The following is a 22305-nucleotide window of genomic DNA, read 5'->3' on the forward strand; positions in this document are numbered from 1 at the left end:
CAAACAAAGGAATATTGCTTGCATCAATACCTTGTGCTATAAAATGTATTCTTATCTAACTAGACTTTGCTCCTCATTCACTCATTGCTGTGTAACTCCAGGCTGGGTGCTGCTGAATATGTAGGTTTTTGGAGACTCAGGCCCTGAATAAGCTGTTAACTGTTGAACTACAAACACCTGAAAACTCATAGGACAGTAGAATAGCTTGGGTTGGAAGGGACCTTAAAGCACACCCAGCTCCAATCCCTGCCATGGACAGGGCTGCCCCCCCCAGCTCAGGCTGACCAGGGCCCCATCCAATCTGACCTTGAGTCCCTCCAGGGACAGGGCACCACAGCTTCTATGGGCAGCTGTGCCAGGGTCTCACTGCCTTCTGAGTAAAAAAATTCCTCCTGATACGTAGTCTAAGTCTGTCCTCTTTTAGTTTGAAATAACAATGCTGCTGCATGTCAAAGAAGGGATGACAAATGCCGCTTAAGGCACAGGGTGTACCTAAATTCCCCTTTGCCAGGAACTCTTGCCAGGAAAGGTACTCTCAGTACTCTCTGTGCATGGATGTGTACATTCAGACCAATGCACCTGCCTCCTCCACCCACAGATCCCTCCAGCAAGTTCTCTTTTCCTGCTCCTTTGTCCTGCTAGAGAGAGACAACTGCAACACAGCAGATAGGAAAGGCAAGGCTTATTAAATGTGGCTGTTCCTGCTCCCAGTCTCCCTTAGTCTCCCACTTACCAGAATGTGGTCAGGCACAGCATACTTTGCTATTTTGGTAGCCACTATAGTTTTGAGCTCTTCTTTGACGTGGTCTATATGAGCTGTCTGCTCTTTCAGCACTATGAAAGCAAAGGCACCTAGAAGAAAAATGAGAAAAATGAAAATGAAATATGAGTACCTCATATTAGGTCCTGGCTGGCAGAACTACTCATTTGAATGTCAAGGCAGGTTTTAAATCATTCTTAGGCACAATCTAGGGACTGACAAGAAAACCATCAGTCATGTTTACAAAAGCAGTCAGATTCAAGACCCTAGAATAAAGATCCAGTCTTGTCTTAGCATCCATAGACCAGATTGGTCTCAGTGAAAATGATAGCACAACAATGACTAGCAGAGTCATTGGGATCAATACCAACACAAACCAATCTGTTCAAAGGGTTTTTCTGAGCACAATCCTGCTTATGAAAGCTCTATCACATATATAAACACTACGAATGAAAACAGTCAAGGGAGCAATCACAGAATCACAGAATCACAGAATTGTAGGGGTTGGAAGGGACCTCTAGAGATCATCGAGACCAACCCCCCTGCCAATACCTGCACTTAGCTTAGGAAGTTATTTTCATGATTGCCTTTGTCCCTTAGGACTGTATTGCCAGTCAACCAACAGTAACCAGTCTTCTATTCCCTAGACATCACTTAGCACAGAGTCCAGGTTAGAAACTAAATATATTTATGTGTCAAGTCAGGATGCTGTTTTTCACGTACCTTCTCCTTTGATTTCATGGGGATACCCAATCACAGCTGTCTCAGGGACATCAGGGTGATCAGCCTTCACAAAAAGTAGAACAAAAATAATCAGAGCGTAAAGCCCTTCAGCATCTGTGCCAGCTACTTTTGCAGTATCTGCAGTATCTTGCCATCTCTTTGTTGCATGCAAAACAGGAAAGCTGGATTCCACCTCCCTACTCCATAGTCAGCTAGTGGCCACAAGCACCAGTTTCTGGGAGTAGCATTTACTCATTGGATTGGTCCTGCTTTCAAATACACTAATAAGCATTTTTACATACACCGCTGGACCCAAAGCACACGAAGCTGAATTTGCACCAGCAAGAGACAACAATAGGTCACAACAGGTCTTATTTAAACATCAGGAAGCAGTTCTGTGCTGTGCAGGTGCTGGAGCACTGGCACAGGTATCCCAGAGAGGTTATGGAGTTTCTCTCCTTGGAGACTTTCAGAAGCTGCCTGGATAGGGGCCTTGGTGAGCAGCTCTGGGTGTCCCTGCTGAGCAGGGACTGGAGTAGATAAACCCAGAGGTGCTTTCACACTTCAACCAGTCTGTGATTCAGTGACGCTTTGTCTTTGTGTGTGTAAAGCTACAGTCCCAAGTGATGTCTGGCCATAGCCAAATCACACACAAAAGTAGTCTTGCATTGCTCTGTGCCTCAGAGATCTGTCTTCAGCAGAACAAATGCAAAGCTGCCAATATCACAGTCAAAACTTGATCAGTGTTTATCAGCAACCGAAGCACACCAGAAGGAAGAAAGAATCCGGCCTTCACTTCTTCCTAGAAGCATGGAAGGATTGTTCTGCTGAATGCACATTTTTATTATGCTACAGAACAGTGATTTATTCTGCCACACTTCTTGGGTGAAATTGATACTCATTGGCAGTAAGGAGACAGTTTGGGTGTACAGGCTGGGAGAACTCACGTACCCGAATCTCACACCAAAGACTGGATTATGTCTTAAATTAGATTGAAAATATGAAAAAAAACATCACAGAGCAATATAGCATACAAATATATTTGCATATTCACACATATACATATATAAAAAGTGGGGGAGGAACCAGATCCTATATCCATGATCGTAAGTTCATCCAGACAAAAAAATTTACTCACAGAGGAGACAACAGAATCCTGTGTGCCATATAAATTCAGGTTTAACAGATGTTACATTTAAGTGCTGTTTGCAGGCAAGGCACATAATACTGAAATAAATATCCAGGTCAAGCTTTGAAGGTAAGTGCTTTGAGGACTTTTTGTTTTCAATCCTCTGAGCTAATACTATTTTCTCTCAGAATGACAGGCTATCTATCTTTGCAGCTAATGTGAATCAAGGTTGTTTCAGTGCTACTGAATTCTCAGCCATATTCAGCTAGTCCAGATGAGCATGAACCACTGATTTGGGAAGTAAAGGCTAACTGTTAGCAAAGGGAAAGGAAGGAATGGGAGAGCCAATCCCTTACAAGGACTCTACCAGCATCTAAAATTACAGCTGCATGTAAGTAGGGGCAGAGGTTCAAAGGCAATACTGCTGCTACAAACAAATCAGATTTTGCACTTGTTTAAATTCATACAGCTTCTTTCAAGGGCTACCCTGCCCCACAGATGTGTGCCTGCTTGCAGCTTACCATTGCATCTTCTATCTCTGCCGTCCCAAGCCTGTGTCCGCTGATGTTAATGACATCATCCATGCGCCCTGTTATCTGGTAATAGCCTTCTTTGGTCCTGTAAGCACCATCCCCTGTGAAATAGTAACCTAATGGAAAGAGATGTGGGTGGTTGTTAGCAGGAAGTGTGCCAGCCTATTGCCTGGGGACTCTGGTTCAGGATAGATGATGCTCTAGGATGACAAGTAAGGCAGGGTGGATCAGACAGTTTGCAGACTAAGCTTACAGGTGCATGATTGGCCACACATCATTTTCCACTTCCCTCTGCTATCCTCAGCCTTTGGCTGCTATCATTAGGCTGTATTGGCTGCTAAATCATCTGAGCAGCAGCAAGGCAACGGTAGGCATAATTGACTACAATTATTGTAGGCAGCCAGCAGCAACCAGTCGCTGATGTCCCTGCAATAAAACCAAGCCCACCAACACAACACAGTGGTGCTCTGTTGGATTTACAAAAACAAAAAGGGTTCTCAGATCTCCCTGTGCTTTATACTCTTACAGATGCATAGCAACTGCTCACCCAAGCTGATGCATACAGCCCCAAAATAGTTCAAATGCCACATGCCATCATGCCATAGGCTGCTGGTCAAACTCAGGTCTGCTACTAGCTTCACCTCAGTGCTCAATGAAAATTGCAAATGCTCAGCTAAAAATGAACAGTTCTATTATATTCTGTATATGGGAATATTGACAATTTTTTTTAATCACTTATGTTGGGTCTGATAAAAAGCCACTTCTTTTCCTGGCTAACAGACTCAGGTCCCAGAAAATGATCCCTTTTCAGCATATGACCATGGTAGAAACCGCTACCAGGTTAGTTGAAAAGCAAACAAACAAAGCCATGTCCAGGAGAGAATTGTTCCTGTGGCACTTCAGCACAGCAGCTGCCAGCTAACGCTGCAAGCTCTGAAGGCAGCTTTTGGCAGGATCCGTTACTGCCCAGTTCATGTATTTTCAGTCATGCTTCTTACCCTTCCAATCAATTATCTATTGATAGGAGCTATCAACCTATGTTAAATATCACTGTGATTTCAGATGCAAATATGAAATGAATAATAAGAGAATAGATAAGAGAATAGGGGCTCATTCAACTTCATCAATTTCCCATTCTTATTTTCCACACAATTTGCACAACTTGCCGGGCCATCTTTCCAATTTTTCTCTACCTTGTGACTTCCCAAGCTCTTTGCCGTGAGTGAAGACAATGGTGTTGCCCAATTTCCCATAAAATGTTTTCTCTGCCACTAGCAATTACTTGCCAGGTACAACGTGACCATGCTTAAAAAGGGTAACACAGCATGTGACAGCCCAGGCAAGATTCAGTGATGCAGGAGGTACTTTCTCATCCTACATGCTTATTTCCAAACGAGACAAAAATGGCCCCAGGGAAAGTGTCCTTGGATTTTTATTCTAGGCACTACATTTTTATCAATAAATGCATTTCCATGTGACAGCCAGAACCATTACTGCATGCTTAAAACACGCGACACACCAAATTCCAGCAACCCCGAAGATCTAGCTCAAATAGAAATATCACAAAGCACTGCTGAAAATATTCAGCATTCTTATAATGTAGTGCAAACCACACTCCCTTGGCACTCTCCTTACCTGGATAGGCTTTGAAATACGTGTCAACAAATCGCTGGTGATCTCTGTAGATTGTTCTTGCCAGGCCAGGCCATGGCTCCGTGATGCAAAGTGCACCAGACACGTCATTGCCCTCTAAAACCCTTCCCTGCAGGTTCAAGCACAAAAAGGATGATCAGAAGAGCAAAATAAGAATAACAAGTGCCTCTGACTCACTGATACAGTAAGAATCACCCTGTTGCTCAGTGCAGACTGCCAATGGTTGGCCACATGGGGAGAAGATGAATCCTCTAGTGAACACACCATCTGTGCTGGGCATTCCTTACTCCTCAAGGCCTGCAGCACTGCAGATAAAACAATTTTAAGTTTCAAAGAACAGCGAATCTTGTGATTCTGCAGAGGGCAAGGCTGGAAAAAATGACAACAAAGGCATGCTAAGCAGCCAGAGGATGCCTGGACTGAGGCTACCTTTCCCTTTCACTTACATTAATCATCACATTCCCTTATTAAACTGTGTATGAGGAGATTACATGCTTTACTGGAGTGCTGATGGGGATTGCTCAGCAAAGCTTCAGAGATCAGCATCATTCTCTTACAGACATGCACTCCTGCAGGGCTCATGCCTTGAATTTCCCTTGGAAGACTTCATCTCTGGCTTCGCCAGTCTTGCTAAGTCACTGGATGTTGTATGCACTGTGCCAGCTGTTCATCTCCCTGGTTCCAAGACATGTATGACTTCTGACTGCTCTCAGAAATTGAAGAAGTAGCCTTTAATCTCTCTAGAGATTTGCAGATAGCTTGCAATGCCCGGCTGGAAATCTGTATGGATATTTGAGATATGCTCAGATGTATAAATTGCTCTTTTATTCTACTGTTTTAATGGAGGAACATACGTCCTCCCAGATCCTGTTCCTCTCCCATTGGAAAGGTGATTAAGGCAGAAAAACACAGTCGCTTCTCTTCTTGGCACCCATCACAGCCTCAACTCACATTTTCATCCATCAGAACAGGGAAAATCCCGAAGAAGGGTCTCATAGCCATAGCTGGAATGATATCAGCTTTTTCCTCTGAAGGCCGTGGGGCAATGCAGATGCCACCAGTTTCTGGAAGAATAATGAAAAATAAAATATTTGAGATTCATTCAATGCTGGATGAAAGCAAATGCTAGTTCTTCCTTGTTAAAGAGAATACAGAAGCCACCTTCAAGTAAAAGCCACTGGGAAGGAACTATTCAACATCAAGTAGCACAGCACAGAGTGGGACCATGCAGCCTTCTCAGGGAAGAGTAGTCCTCCATGCCACTGAGCATCAGGACCGCAGATGTCCCACTTAGCTCTTCTTGGGGAGTACTGCATGGGCTGCAGCACTGGCTTTGCACCGAAGGCCTGCTGACCCTGCAATGTCAAGACACTGTGCATGCATTCAGCACCCTTCCATGGACATGGTGTGTCTTGATTAAGCCCATGTGCTCTCTGCCCAAAAGCCTGGCACTAAATCAGCTCACGGATAAACCAATTCCTCTAGCTACCAGCTAGCAATGAATACAATGAGCTCTAATGCATACACCCTTCCAAGATTTTTTTTCACATGAATGGGGCTGCTTGGCAGCAGGGACAATACTCATCAGCCCCATTTCCTACCCTAGTAGTGATTTTATAGAGAAAGGGGATTTAACTCCTTGTGCTGTTTCTACAGCTGTCTAAGGTTAGTAGGAAAAGCACTTCAGGAGTCTGAATTACTGTTATTACAGAGAATGAGAATAACCCACCCCTTACAAGCAATTTGAGATCATCTTCTATTCAAAATTGAACCTTTTAATCATTCTTTTTTCATGCCTGCTGGGATGAACATTAAATCAGATTCCAACCTTAATAAGATCTGAAAGTAATTCAAAAACATAAACAAGAGACAAAAAACATAAGAACATTAAGCTTTGATAAATATAGCTGTAGAAACTAAGCTATGTTCTGCCACTTAGAGAATGCTGAGCTCCACCAGCTTTGCTGAGGTTGTGGAAACTGAAATCAAGGTTTGGAAAGGCTGAATCTTACCCTGAATTTGCATCCATCAGTTACCCTGATGTGGGTACAAGGAAGGGCCTCTGAGAAATGCATGCTTCAGAAATGAATGGTAGCAGGGATGCTTCAAAATTTATTTGTATGGGAAAGACCTGTCTTAAACTGGTAATGTAAGAAACCAACAACCAAAGCTTCCAGAACCTTCTTAGAGATGTCTCTCAAAAACAGCTTTTGTTCACAGCTGCATAGAACAGCTGTATTTTGTGGGTATTTTTTTAACTGAAAAACAAAAATGGAACTACCAAGTGTTTCCTCTACACTGTGAATATCTATGCCTGGAACTGAAACACAGATTTGATTCCATTACTGTCAATCACAGCCCAGCAATTCCTAATATTCTAACACTAAAAGCCACAGAAATGTTCCGTCTCTCTCATCTGCACATAACACTACTAAAATCGCTTCCTGTAATTGCTGTCTCACTTATTCACTCATCCAAAGACTTTCAAGTGGATTCTTAAATCGTCATTTGCCGATCTGTACACCCACCAGGCTTTACTAGCTGGCAACGTGTTGCTGCTTTGGAGAGCAATGTACCATAGAGGACACTGCACAGAGCAGTGCAATTACTGAGCTATAATGAAATCGTTTGTGAGAGGTGACACTGCAGGATCACAACCAGCATCCATCAAACTGTTTCTGTGATCTCTTTCCATATTCCCTTTGCATTTATAATTGTGTACATAGTGCATCCATGATTAATTTGGCTTCCTCTTTAATGGAAGCATCAACTGTGGAGAAAGATTGATTTTACTTTCTAACAAAATCAATTTTATGAATATTTATCATTATATTATGCTTCCAGGAGCTGGTAACTGCATGCAAAACTACACTTGGTTCCAATTCAGAATCGAGCACTTTGCACTTACAGATTGTCCAGTAAATGTTCTTTGACCTCTCCCCTGAGAGTTCTTGCTCTAAAAACCCACAAAAAATACGTCTTCTTACAAGATCTAACCCTTATAAGGGAGAACCGACCTACCATACTGCATGCATCAGTAACTGAATACAAGCTATAACCAAAAATATTGGGTCAAAAACCATTTTTTCTCATCTCCATCACTGTACAGCCATCAACTGCTTTTCACCAGTGTTTTATCTCAGAGCAGGGAGGAGGAAAGCATGTAGCACCTAATCCATCAGACTTTCTCCTGCTAAGAAGGTGAGAACCCAAATGATTTAAGGTATTAAGAAAATACAGAGTGGATAACGCTGCTGCTGTTCTACTTCAAATCTGAAAATAAAAAGAGTCTGTGAGTCTGATCCAGATTAAATGGAACTTGGTTGTGTGCCAGAAGCTAACTCACCACACTGAGATGGGTGATAGTTATCCTGAATAGAGAGGCTGGTAGCAGAAATAAGAGTGAAATCATGAAGAGTTTGCTTAGAAAGGAAATGGATAATCTGCTCAACAGCAGCTAGAAATTTAAGAGTAGGGAAGGCTTTTTTCCAGCAGAGGCAGGAAGCTCACAGCTGTGCTGTGTCCTTTAAGTGCATGGTTTCACAGCAAGCTGTGTGGAATGTACAAATTCTTCTCCACACATATAGAATCACAGAATCATAGAACGGCTTAGGTTGGAAGAGACTTAAAGCCCACCCAGTTCCAACCCCCTGTCGTGGGCTGGTTGCCACCCCCACCCACCAGCTCAAGCTGCCCAGGGCCCCATCCAACCTGGCCTTGAACACCTCTAGGGATGTGGCACTACAGGTTCTCTGGGGAGCTGTGTCAGTGCCTCACTACTTCCAAAGGAAAGAATTTCTTCCTAACATCTCACCTCGATTTCCCCTCCTTTTGGTTTAAAGCCATTTCCACTTGTTCTATCACTGCTGAACACCAGAAACAAGACCTCCCATTTTTGGCCTCATATCAGCCATGACAACCATGCACACCCCCTGAGGATGCCTTTTACCTGTTTGCCACCAAGTGTCCACGAGGGTACAGCGCCCTTCTCCCACCACATGGTAGAACCACTGCCAAGCCTCATTGTTGATAGGCTCTCCCACTAGATCAAAAAAAAAAAAGGAAGTAGTCTTAAGACACAAGGAGTTGCTGACAGTTCATTCTGCCTTTTGGTGCACAATATGGAGATTGCATGATTAAGCAGAACGCTCAAAACCTTTCTGCTGAGAGGTGCAAAGGACAGCAATGCACTTACATAACAAAGGACTTTTCCCAGAAAGACTAGAAGGCAAGCAATAAATATCACAGAAAGTAATTAATCAAAGCAACTCATGCATAAGAACCCCTAAAATCATAAAAGCAGTAAAATATTTCTTGGGACACCTAAGCCAATAAAGTTAATTTACCACTGGATAAACCTTTTCTGCAAAGAATACAATCCTGCAATATGAGCTAGGAAAGGGACAATCATGTAGGCTCCGTGTCTCCAACTTCAGTTTGTTTCCCCTTCTGCTGAGACAATAAAAGCCAGATGGGGAGTCCACTTTATCAGCTGTTTATAACCATATTCTTCTGGTATCTTCACTCTCATCAGCTAGAACCCTGTATCTTTATCACAGGAAAGTTTTATGCTCCCTACCTGATCCCAGGGTCTTCAGGGATGATCTGTCATATTTCTTCACCCACTTGTCTCCATAATTCAACAACAAGCGTATAGCTGTAGGTGCTCCATAAAACTGATTTATTTTCAGCCTCTGTACCATTTCCCAGTAACGGCCTGCAAGATCACAAACATCACCGCTGACATTCCACCACAAAAGCTCAACGTGAAGCTTAGCAGTCAAAGCTGAGGCTGAGGTTACTGTGAGCACAGAGCAAAAACAATGGCAATATTTCATATATTTTTTTCAACATTGGCTGTTCCTGAACGTTATACATGTCTGTTTCAAAGAAATTGAGCTTTTAGCTCCCCTGAGCAGACAGGTTCTACTTGACAAGTTTCTAACCTCCTTTTGTCTTGTCACACTGCCACGTCTAGCCAACTGTTTGCCTATCACTTCCTTACCTGGGTCAGGGTACACTGGAGTGCTTTCAAACAGCACCGTGGTGCCTCCATTGCAAAGCGGTCCATACACAACATAGCTGTGTCCTGTGATCCAGCCAATGTCAGCCACACAGCCGAAGACATCGCCTTGCCGGTAGTCAAACACATACTGCAAAGATAAATGTAAGGCCAACTGATTTCCTGTTGGCAGGTGCATAGAGCTGAAGAGTAAGGTGCTGGATGGGATGCACACAAGAAGGAGCAAGAGAGCTCACAGGGTGAGTTGTGCCACTCACACAGGACACAGCAGCACAAGGCCAGCCCAATGTGAGGAAACAAGCCAGAGGGACCAGGGCTTCAGCCTCCTGATTGTTTCTGCCAGCATACCTTGCAGGGAGCAAGGAATGTGACTGTTTCCAAATTGAATCCTACAACCAAAGCCCAGAGCTCTGGACACCTGCAGTTTCTCACTGCAGACAGCTCACATGGGAGAGCTGATCCTAAACAGCAGGGAGACTGCAGGTCTCAGAAGTTTAAACCCCTCATGAATATGAACATTTATCCATAAGAGAACTGGAGAAATTGATACGTGTACTTGAAACATTTCCTGAGAAATGCTCTTAGCTGCTCAGCACCTTTATCAGTGCACTGCTTTCCGGATGCTTCCTTCTCCCTGCTCGCCTACTTCAGATAAAAACCTAGGAGAATGTGTTATTTTGTTTTGCCTTCAGAAAATGCTTCTCTCTATAAATCCAATTTCTCTACCACATAGTGAAGAGGTCCTGACTCATAAAGCAGAGTCAGTTTTACAGTTTAAATCAAAGAAAGAGGATCAGAAACTCAAAAAATAAGCCACACAACAACAAAAACCATGAACGTGCAGCAAGACTATCACTGTGGTTTTTGCACATGTGTTGCACAGATTATCTGATCTCTCTACTTAGGAGAGCTAATTCTCACCTTAACTTTGCAAGTACTTTTCTCCATCAGGCTCTAAAGCAGCTCTAAGGGGGCTGCAGCTGCATACAATGCTTCCTTGTACCAGTGTGCAGGATCTACCTTCTGGACTAACGGAGAAATAGATGCTTTGGCAATTACACAGTCACTCAGAAAAGCTGACATTGCAAATACTCTGAATGCAGAGAAGTCTGACACTTTTACACTCAAATCTTTCTAAAAATCAACTGTGTCAGACAAAAGAAAGAAAAGCTTTGAAAGAATTGTATGTGATTACAAATAGGGTGATACTACTAAAGTCAGATGGAGAACTTTCACTCAAATCCCATCTCCATTTTATTGTTGACTTTTCATATGCAGAGCTCAGATCACAAGCTGCAAGAAGCAGTTCTTTTTTTGGTTGTTTTTTTTTTTTTTAATGAGAAAGATATTTTTCATGATTTTGCTTTCAAGTGTTAAAATATTTAGCCTAGATTACAACAAAAATCAGTGCTAAGGCTTAACCATAGGACATGAATTTATGATCTTCAGACTATATATGCTATGCAAGAGGTTGTTAAGAATCCAGATCCTCTCTTCTGGAAAAGGCCAGTAGTCCACTACAAAATGTTACAGCAGTCACATTACCAATGCCAATGAAGTACCTACCTGAATCTCCTCAGCTGCATCACTTTAATGTCTCTAAGTATGGGCCTAAGACACTAATACAGTGTAGGCTCTAGTTCTTACAGTACTATATTCCCCAGCAACAAACCCCAAAATGTTACTTACACATTCTCAGAACTTTCCAATTTGGTTACACTCAATAAGCCAGTTAAGTAGCACACACAGAACACGGTGATCTCCACCAGTCAAAGTCCCTATCATTAATATCATCAGAAGGTAAGTGAACCTCCTCTAGAGGATTCCTATGAGTTACCTTATGTGTGAGAGCAGCATACAGAAGATATCCAGCCTGGGTGTGAACGATTCCTTTGGGTTTCCCTGTGCTGCCTGAGGTATACAGCATGAAAAGCATGTCTTCACTGTCCATGCTCTCTGGAGTGCATACAGAAGCTGCCTTGGCCATCTCCTAAGAAGAAAAGGTGGTGATGAGAGAAAAACTTTGGTTATATGAAACCAATTCATACTCCATCTGTAAGCATGTCAGTAGCGTCTAGAGATAAGAACCACCTCTGCTGCTTTCCCCTCCTATCATAGGTTATAGTTGCTTACCTTGTGGAAAGGTTCCTGCGCACATATAGCACCCGGCCTCTCCACCAATACCTCTGCCAGGCTCAGAAGTCATGAGGAACTGGCCAAATAACACAACATTGCAGAAAATTAAAAAAAAAAAAGAAAGGTAGGAAATAGCTTGTATTCCAAGACTTTATAATTTGCTGGTAGAAAACGTAAGCTTGACTGTAACTATGAGCCACACAGCAGCTGCAGCAAGGCTGGATACTGTTGAGGAACTTATCCCTTTAAAACTGCAGTTAAGTTGTATGTTCACTTCTCTTCCTCAGCCACAGGAGAGGCTGGCAGTCCTGTAAATTTGATCCTGAAATTCAAATTGCTGCTACTCATGAGAAGGAAGTGCTTTACCCTCCTGCCTCTGTTGCTTTATTTATAGACCACTGGTCGGGTGGCGAAGAGCCTAGCTCCTCTCTTCACTCCTAGCATCAGAAACACTAGAGGAAAGGATGTAGTGTTCTACCAGTTCACAGCAAATTTTTGGATGAGCTGGTGTATTCAGTCCAACAGAAGAAGGGGAAGGGGAAATACTGTGCTTTGAAAGAGAGGTTTGTGGTAAATGCAGCTTGTGGATGGCCAACGTCCAAAAAAGAGCTCAACAGTAAGCAGCCAGAATGCTCAAGCCCCATTCAAAGAACTTACAAAAGATGTTGCTTCTCATCAGCATTTAGACACTGCATGAAAGCGTATCAGGACCAGAACGTAAGTTGCTAAGGTCTGGCACAGAACTGTACTGTGAAAAATACCAAGCAGAACTTTGGGAAATATCTTCAGACTAAAACAGACAGTGAAAAGTTTAGGCAGGATATCTGAATGCCTTCTGGATGTTTGCTCAGTGCTGCTTCTGAGCTTTGTATTCACTCTCTCCATCTGAAGAGACAAGAAGTCCTTAACTGATAATAGCACTTAGGCACTTCATCAATGATGCTAGAATTAAGCTGTGAATTGAAAGTATAATCCCATCGTAAGAAAGCTTTCATGTATAAAATACACCAGAGAAGGCTTTTCTTCCAGAGCAGAGTGAACCACATAAATGCACTCTGAAAGAAGATAATTTGTCTACAGCACACTTTGCCCAAATTGTAAATTTTTCATGAAGAGGTTGACCATTTTTCTTGCTGTTCACAAACTTGTGGTAATGACTGTGTACTGCAGATGCTCAACAAGTACCTATAAAAAGGCAGAGCTGGCTTGCTTCTCTCAGGCTCTATGCTGTCTTAGCTGACTGATGATCCCTGTAAGGGTTATTATGTTGCTCCTCAAAGGGTTTTCTAGGCACTACCTTTTTATAAGTATATACTGCAAACAAACTACTTACAAGTGAACACTACCAATCTGGGTCCAAATGTTTACAAGTGTCTGACAAGTAGAGCTAAATAAAATAAGAACTGATAAAGTCAAACATAATTCTTATCTGCTGACTTTCACTACTTCCCAGGTATTTACGGTGACCTGTCAGCACTAAACTTAGGCTGACTTCCAATTTCTGAAACTAGGGTGGTGTTTGCATAACCTCCATTAAAACATGAACTTAAATTGTGCAGTAAGCTATTGCACAGTAGTTGTAGTTCACTTAAGACAGTGGATAACATGAATCAATTAAATTAGAGTCTGTTAGCATGGCATCACTGTTTTCTTCCGTCTTATAATCCTCTCCCTCCCCACCATTCAAGTCTCACTGTTTCTCAGAGGTTTGTATGAAGGACAACTGCATTGTATGAAACTGCAATACAGAGGGACAATTTGGATTCTGGTGAGCAGGGAAGCGAGATAGGACTGACTAGAAAGTATCTATGATGTGGGAAGATAAGCACAACAGCTCGTAAGCACGACTGCTGTAAAAACTGGTGATGACAGTTAACAGCATTAATGGCTGAATTCTTGTTATATTTCAGAGTTAATCTTACAACTGACAATGAGCTGAGATCAGTTCTTAAGTCACAAAGTCACTCAGGCTGTTTGCAGACTGAGGAAAAACAGTCAAATGTGCTTCGTTGAGTAAGGAGTAAGACAATTTCTGAATAAAACCTGCCCTATCCATTTAACTTACCCTAATAGTTGCTCCTATCTCCTGTCACCAGCACACAACCTCTGAGTAAATATCTTGGCTACAGAAGGGTGGTTTCCAGGTATTACTGATGAGTGCTTTTTGCTTACAGCTGCTGGTGAATTGATAAAATTATATCTGCATTAGGTTGTACAATCTCACGTGTGGCAGCTGAACACATTAAAATGACCATTGTTTGCTTCTTTCTTCCCTCTACAGCACAGGCTGTAAATATACACAAGCCATGACTGCCCCTCCATCATGGGGTAATGATAACACTGTCCATTGGCTGTATTAAGTGCTCCCAGGAACTTGATTGTTTCTGCACTGTCTTTCAACAGTCTGAGAGCACATATAAGAGCTCACAAAACACAAAATAACAATAACAGCAGTGGTATCAGCACACTCCAGCTCTCAGGAAGCACTCATTCCTTAAATTCTGGCATATTTTCAAAAATGCTGAAACAGTGCTGCTTCAACTCACAGTCCCTGCAGACTGTAATGTGAGGATGAATAATCTTCATCCTATTCAAGGATGAAGATCTAGGTGCTATAAGGGACATCTCCTTTATGTCTGCAGAACTCGGAACCAAAAGGCACAAATGGAGAAAAAGATGATCTAGCCAACACCCAGACCTAAGAGGAGTTAAGCAGAGTGCCAGTGGGCAAGCATACAAGAGGGTACTGGGATATACAGATGCTGTCACTGTAATACACTGTACCATTAGGCCGATGAGGTGCATAGGAAGAGGAGCACACACTCAAAACCTGCTCCAGAGGCAGCAAGAAGGCAGGAGAGTAAACATCACATGGAAAAACAGCATGGAAATGGGTAAGGTTTACCAGCATCCACATACTTCTTCAAGAGGAACATCAAGGTCACCCATCTGGGTTTTGTTATCTGTCCTCTGTGCCACAAAGACATGCTTGACACTTGGACAGTTCTTTACAGCTTCATCCACCGTCATCTTCAGCTCTATGATTCGGCCTCCCCTGACTCCCTGGTTGTAAGTGATAACTGCTTTGCATTCAGCTAAAAAGAGAGAGAAACAGCAGACACATCACCTGTTTTCCAATCTGTACATAATGAGCAGATTAATTTTCATTAATTAGATATCATTAGTTTGGGGGATGATGTATTCAACATGTATTCAGAATTTACATGAATCAAAAACAGTGACTGATAAAAGCACATTAAAACCTGGCACACAAAGAGTGGGTGTAGCAGGAATCTCCAGAGCTTATCTAGCCCATCCTCTCCACCCCAAAGCAAGGCTGGCTCCTGTTAAAACACTGCTGACAGTCTAAACTGCCTGAAACACTTCAGTGTGGGGTATTCTACTCCTTTGCCAACAGTTTGCTCCAATGTCTGCTATGAATATGAGAAAGTCCTTCCCAACACTTGGCTAAGTATCATTCAGTCTAATTCAAATGCATGTTTCTACTTGTCAGAGTCAACATGCAGAACATCCTTCCCAGTTACATATATTAAAAATGCTGACAGCTTCTCTAGGCTAAAACCAGTGCAAAGTTTCCAACAACTCCAGTAGGCCTTAGTGAGCAGCCATCTCCCTTATCCCTTTGCTATCCTCTCTTTAGGGCTGCATATAACTGTCCGTTCCAAACTGAACGGCACTATACTCAGCACCCTCTCAGGGTCATTATCCTCTTGCAGCTTTCTGAAACCCACCTGTATCTTGTTGGGAAACCTCTTAGAAACCACAGCACATAGCAGCACCCGGACAGACCGCTTCAAACTCTGTCACACTACATTAATTACAGAGCTCCATAGAAAGGTACAGAAAAGTGATTCTTTAGTCTACTGTCTCCATATAGGTGACCAAAAGTGAAGGATAACCAAAACATGTGCTTACTCTGAGTAGATTTGCTATAAATTAAAAAAAAAAGAAAAAAAAAACAAACCTTGAAAATGGCTGTTTAGTCATAAATAAGCTGATATAACTGCTAGAACATGAGGCACTTGCAATTTTGTTCTTCTGCTGTATTTTCAGCATTCTCTTTAATCACACTACAACTGCTTTGGGTTAAGAACAGCTCTCTGTGTCGGTACAATGTCTAATGGAGTGGGAGCAGACTGCCAACATTTCTTTGCTGTACATAAATCACAGTATCATAATCTAGACTGCAGAGCTAGTACTCTGCACAGGTACTTCAACTACGCTTCAAAAGAACAAATCAGGACACAATCCTAAGCTCTGGTTTTCTCACCAGGTTCACTGTTGTCTGGAAGTAACCCAGAGCAGATGGAATGTTAAGCAATTTATAAAGTATTATATTATAAAGTAAGGCCAAAAGATATTGCCACTAAGGAAAAGGCTCTTCACAGTACTTTGCAAAGGAAAGCGAACTATCCAGCCAGCTAAGAAAGAACCTGTTCTTCTCTGCCAAGAAAACACGAAATTTGGACAAAAGTATGTTTTGGAGGGTGTCAGCACCAAAGGGGTTTGTTCCCCTTCGTCTGCAGCTACTTACAGTCCATGATCCTCCCAGCTAAGGACTCTGAGCTGAATCCCGCGAAGACCACGGTGTGAACAGCACCAATCCTGGCACAAGCCAGCATAGCTGCCACAGATAGGGGAGACACGGACATATAGATGGCAACCTTGTCCCCTTTCTGTATCCCATATTTTTTCAGGGTGTTGGCAAGACGGCACGTCAGATCCAGAAGTTCCCTGCAGCACAGAAGCAATGCTGTCACATGACCGCACAACCTGTTTTGTACAGGCAGACAAAAAAAGATGAACTTGAGCTATGAGAGGTGTTGTGCCTCTGGATATTATCACCTCTGTGGTACCAGGCATGCCAACCTCTGCGCCTTGAAGTGGCCTGGGATCTGGTTGGAGCCAGACTTTTCCTGTCCTTGGGGAAAGAAGAAAGTGGAACTCCAGCAGTGGGGCCGTGCCCACTGCCCTCTGGGGCAGAACCTTTGCTGCAGCCATGAGGCCTCCCTCAGCTCCTTTGCTCTGGGCTGAGCAACCCCAGTGGCCTCTGCGCTCATCACACACCTTGTCCTACAGACCTTTCTCCATCCTTGCAGCCCTCCTTTGGATGCACCCTAACTGCCATTTTTGTACTGCACTGCTGACATAAATGCAAGACGAAATGGAAACTGCTGTCAAAAGATTCCCAGCACTGTTTACTTTATGTGAAGGAACTGCTAGAAATTGCTTCACAGCACATACCTTTTAAACTACAAGGGTAAACAGTACTTTTACACGCCTAAGGAAGAAAAAGGGAAGTGAAATTAAGTCCTGACATAGGCCTTAATGTGGTAGATTTCACAAGACTCATCAGAGCAGGATTGCCAGTGATTTGAATTCTTCCGTTTGTTGCCTCACCCCATCATACCACCAAGCGGAACTGCCTAGCAGAGCTTGGATATTGACCTCTCAAGAGTAAAACCACAGCGGCTTCTCACAAAAAGAAACTCAGAACACTGAGAACAGAAACAAAGGCTCAATTCACAGTGTTTGACACTGCAGCCCACTAACTTAACAGCAGAAACATTTCTCTGTGCAACTAAAACGCAGCTTGTGGACAAGAAATTGCTTGTGCATTTCATCTGATGTCTGCATGGAAGATAACACAATTGCAGGCTTACCTGCAGTCACTGTCATGAACTGAACAGCTCTGTGTGTCAACAGCAGTACCCTCAGAAGCCAGGGAAGGGCAGGGTGCAGTGCTAGGTGAGGAGCACTGCCTGGTGCCAGCTACCAGCTCCAAGAAGAAGAATCCCAGAGCATGCCAGGAAAAGCTGTCTTTTGGGTCTAGGAAGTCACAGAGCACTACGGCTCAAAGAAGAGAAAGAGCTTCTACTCCTGAGCACAATTGTCTACAGCCTGTCACCTGCAAATGCTTGGGGGTCTGCAAGCTACTCCAACAGGGACTATAAAAACTGTAGCGAGTAAATGTATTTGGGGGTCGTCATACCCAAGTAAAAAGCAAAGCATGAACCTCCCAATGTATCCTTATCTTCCAGAACTGGTCATAGCGATGAAAAACAAGCAAGCAAACAAACAGTTTTCGGCTGGTGGCTAAGCTGGAAATAAAATGAAATGTTGTTCTGATCAAAAATTGTTTCCTTTTTTAAAATCAATGCATGTAGGAAATGGGCACAGTCCAAGAGATCAATTTTGGAAGTGTCATTAAAGAAAAAAAAGGCTGAGACTAGCTTAAGGATAAAACTCCATTTGCATTGCAGGGGCAGTGAAGCAGTACAGCCATAAACAAAGTACAAAGACAGATACAGTGATAGCTGAAGAGATACCACCCACAATTGTCCTTCAGAGGATGAGGAAAATGAGCCTTAAATCCCAGCCACAGCACTTTGTGTTATTTATTTTAAGATTATCCTTGTAGCATTCCATAAATAGATCCCTTCCGAAGCACAGTATCTCAGAGAGGTGGCAGACATGCTCAGTGTTAAGGTTCACACCTCGCAGTACCTGATCTCTGGCAGCAGTTAGCAACAGCTGCCACAAGAGAGAGACTGCAACCCTATAGAAAAGTGATATGGAGTGGCTTTACCCTGAGTTTCATCCTCATCTTTTACAACTAGGGATCAACGTAACTCTGAAGTACCACTTTTAGTATCTCATTCCAAGTGCTTTGTGAGCATGCACAGCCCTACTAACTACCTAAGGACGCAGCCTGCTAAGCTTTTTTACTTTATTTATATAAATATAGTTATTATATATATTAGTTATTATATATAATATTACTAAATAGTATAGTATATATTTATTTATAATAAATACTTTATTTATTTTACTTTCTTTTACTAAGTTCATGAACCGATCTACTTCTGTTACGGGGAGCAGGAAGTGCAATAAGCCCCAGACAGGAAATTGTGAGAAAGCAAAATAAAAAACACTTATCTGTAACGGAACATGGAGAAGTGCTTTCAGAGCTGCAGCCTCTTTCTCATGAACAGGAACACCAAACAGCTCTGGGTAGGGTGTCCTTTCTGAACAAGTCAGAGGTTCACTTGCTTATTCAGGGCTTCGTGATCATGACGGCAGAAACTCTTTTCATTTTTTAATTATTAACCCAAATTTAACATTTGGGTAATATGTGTATGAACATGCTGATAGACAATAAGGGTCAAGTGCTTATCCCCAGATCTATCTGTTTTGCATCATCCTTTCTGCTCTGAAAGGCACAAAGGAAGGTCATGTTTTTCTTTGCTCCTCTGGAGGTGCAACACATGAAAGAATGGGCACAAAGGCAAAAAGACAGCAAAGCCAAGACCTCTATCACAGAAACAAATCCCAGAACATCAGTTGTGTCTTCTGGCTCCTACAGCAGCAATCCTGACTTCACCTCCAGCTCAACAATGGGAGTTAGCAGAAATGCTGTGCCAAGAATCCTATCCTGGAATTCCTCACTGCTTCATGCACTTTTTCCTCTCCAAGGGCAGGCAATTACTAAATGTGAGCAGGTTAACTTTTCCAGCACTGATCCTAGGCAAATTTCAAGATGGAACAAGCACCCTGCATGGACAGTGCCCTGCAGAATTGGGTGGAAGAGATCCATCTTTTTCCAGAGAACTGAACTGAGCAGTAGGAAACTTTGCCTTCATCCTCTTCACATGCTGCTGCCGCCCAAATTGGCGCTGAGATTACTCTATCACACAAAAGGCCAAGAGCAGTTCTGACATCCAGCACTGCCCCAGCTTTGGCAGAAAAGCAGTGGTAATGCCATCCAGAATGGTCAGCCTGCACACAAGAAAGGAGTGGCCTCCTCCCACTCAAACCCTATGGTCCTGTTGGAAGCACAGGACATCTAACCAAAACACACACCAGCTGCTGAACAGAGCTAGGCACTGTCACCTTGGAAACTATAGTGCAGTGCAAAACAAGGCATCCTTGCTTAGCTTCTGCTACATGCCCCTGTTCATTGCAGAGGAGTTGGACTAGATGAGCAAAGATGAAGGTCCCTTCCAACCCAAACGATTCAATGATTTTATGGGGTATGAATGAAGGATAGAGCAAACACAGTTCGAGTGAAAGCTTCTACTCTAAAAAGGCTCAGCCTTTGCCACCAGTGATGGACTGAGGTAGTCAGAAAGCTCGGAACAGATGTATGCTACTTCTTCAAAGCGTGAGGTAAGCAAGCACAGCAACATCCCAAGCAATGCTCTCAAAAGGATTTCAGTTCTCTGCACAGAGCAGACAGGAGAGACGCAGGAAGCTGACCAAGAAGCTGGACAAACAGAGAGCCCCATAGAGGGCCAGCTGCCTGAGCACAGGCCGAGGTGCAATAGGGAGGGGCTTAAAAAAGCAAACAGCTGGAAGAAGGAAATATGCTGCAATAGAAGGAAGTACTCAGCCTCTCTGAGCAGAGAAAGCTGAGAAACTGTAACGTCAGTTAATGCACAATGTCTACTGCTCCTCTGCATGAGCTGATCTTAAAGAGCAAGGGCAGCAGGTTTCCATATACAGGGCTCTCTGGTTAATAAAGCATCAGCGTGAGCTGAGACAGGGGAATCAACAACCAGTTGGAACCAGGAGCTGAGGCAGCTGCTTAGACAGGAGAACATGTAACAAGAAACGGAGTTTTTAAGACAAACCATGGACAACAGGCCAGGAGATGGAAGATGCATTAATGAACATGAGCAGGGAAGGTGAAAATAATGACAAATGGAGGGCATTCTGGACTTCTCTCAGAAAATGTATTTTTCACCTAAAAATGTGGACAAATTCAACCTATTCCTTGTACTGCAGGTGTAAACAGCTGCTGAATATGAATGCCACATAGATGCAGCCAGACAAAAAACTGACACACAAAACAAACTGGGAAGCAACAGTATGTCAAACAGATCTGTATCGACTCTGGTCTTACCTTGCCTCTACAGAGATGAGTCAAAAACAGAGGGAAATCCTGTCTTAATTCAGCGACACATATGCTCGAGGTACAGAAGATACAATGCAGGCTTTAAGCACACGCACAAGAGTTCTGCAGAGCATGTGCCAGCAGGACATGAGAGCAGAAAGAGGCTGGGTTGCACAGAACTCCCTCAGCAATGATTACGCTGCTGCAGAGCTGCTTTCCTCCTGACCCGTGGTTTGCAAGACCTCAGGAATTAAGCTTGCCAGGTTTGCTCTGGCAGCCTTGCTTCATGTGAATTAGCTAAACAGCAACTCTTCTAGTTCACCAAGCAACTATGACTTATGTTTCTTTATCTTTTTATGGTTTTATGACTCTAACGCAGAGAAATAGAGGGCTGGTATGGTAACAGAGGCCTTGAGAAGTGGGCACATTTGATGTGATAAGCATGTGGTGGCAAAAACCAGAGCACAGGCTGGCAGTACTGGAAACAAAATGATCATCAGCAGAAACGCAGACCTGGAGCTGAGCAAAAGTGGTGCTAGGGAAACACATAGCATCTCTATCTTTCTCTGAAGTAATTAAATCTGGTCTAATACAATCAGACTGTTACTGTTTCAATTATTCTAAGAACAAACTCTGGGCTCTCTGTGTATAAGGATTCTTTATGTCAACAGACAAGATTTTGAGTGTTAACACTGTTCTCTTCCAGAGACTCATCATATTTTGCTCCTTAGCTGTCGCATCATCTCTTCTCAGCACAGTGACTGCAAGACTGGCCCTCCAGCATCACCAGCAGATCATTGCACAGGCCAGGAGCTCTGCTTCACCTAACAGATGCAGCACTCTTCTCTGATCTTCATGATATCCCTGTTTGGAGAATGCCAGACTACATTTCTCCCACATCAGTGGCGCCTGTATTTCCAAAGCCCATTGCTCAATGTCTGGAACAAAGACTCCAGTAAAAACCCTTCACTAACAGACACATGGCAGTCCTCTGGCACATTTTAGAGATGCCTGCCTGGCAGAAACATTTTTACAGGAAACCTGATAGTATCTTTCAGTACAGCAAAACGGCCTGTGGCTTTCTAAACAAAGGAAGCTAGTTCTTTTTATGTCCAAAATATTGCATCAAGACCTTCTTTGGGAAGCAGCCTTCCTGCTTGTTTACCCTGGAGAAGGCAAGGCTCTGAGGAGTCCTCAATGTGGCATTCCAGTACTTACAGGGAGCTCATAAACAGGAGGGAGACTGTCTTCTTACATGGTCTAATAGCGATAGAACAAGGGGGAATGGCTTTAGACTACAAGAGGGAAGATTTAAGCTAGATGTTAGGCTAAATGTTTAGGACATTTAGGTTAGATTAGGTGAGATGCTTTAGGATATTAGATGCTTGTTCAGAGGGCAGTAAGTCACTGGAACAGGTTGTCCAGAGAAGC

At 43.1% G+C, this 22305-nt stretch overlaps 1 protein-coding gene across 1 annotated transcript in view; it reads right to left on the bottom strand.

Moving 5' to 3' along the window:
• ACSS1 (acyl-CoA synthetase short chain family member 1) overlaps window positions 1-22305 on the bottom strand; it is a 34661-nt gene that overhangs the window by 3453 nt on the left and 8903 nt on the right. The window contains exons 3-13 of the mRNA XM_085219060.1: window positions 16513-16712; window positions 14877-15052; window positions 11659-11811; window positions 9804-9951; window positions 9378-9515; window positions 8748-8840; window positions 5750-5862; window positions 4781-4907; window positions 3134-3261; window positions 1484-1547; window positions 734-852 (exon numbers count right to left, since the gene is read on the bottom strand). Of these exons, the coding sequence (XP_085075186.1) occupies window positions 734-852; window positions 1484-1547; window positions 3134-3261; window positions 4781-4907; window positions 5750-5862; window positions 8748-8840; window positions 9378-9515; window positions 9804-9951; window positions 11659-11811; window positions 14877-15052; window positions 16513-16712 (1459 nt within the window). The remainder of the gene's footprint in view (window positions 1-733; window positions 853-1483; window positions 1548-3133; window positions 3262-4780; window positions 4908-5749; window positions 5863-8747; window positions 8841-9377; window positions 9516-9803; window positions 9952-11658; window positions 11812-14876; window positions 15053-16512; window positions 16713-22305) is intronic.

This window comes from Meleagris gallopavo, chromosome 2 (genome assembly GCF_905368555.1).
Source record: "Meleagris gallopavo chromosome 2, MGAL_WU_HG_1.1, whole genome shotgun sequence".
NCBI lineage: Eukaryota > Metazoa > Chordata > Aves > Galliformes > Phasianidae > Meleagris > Meleagris gallopavo.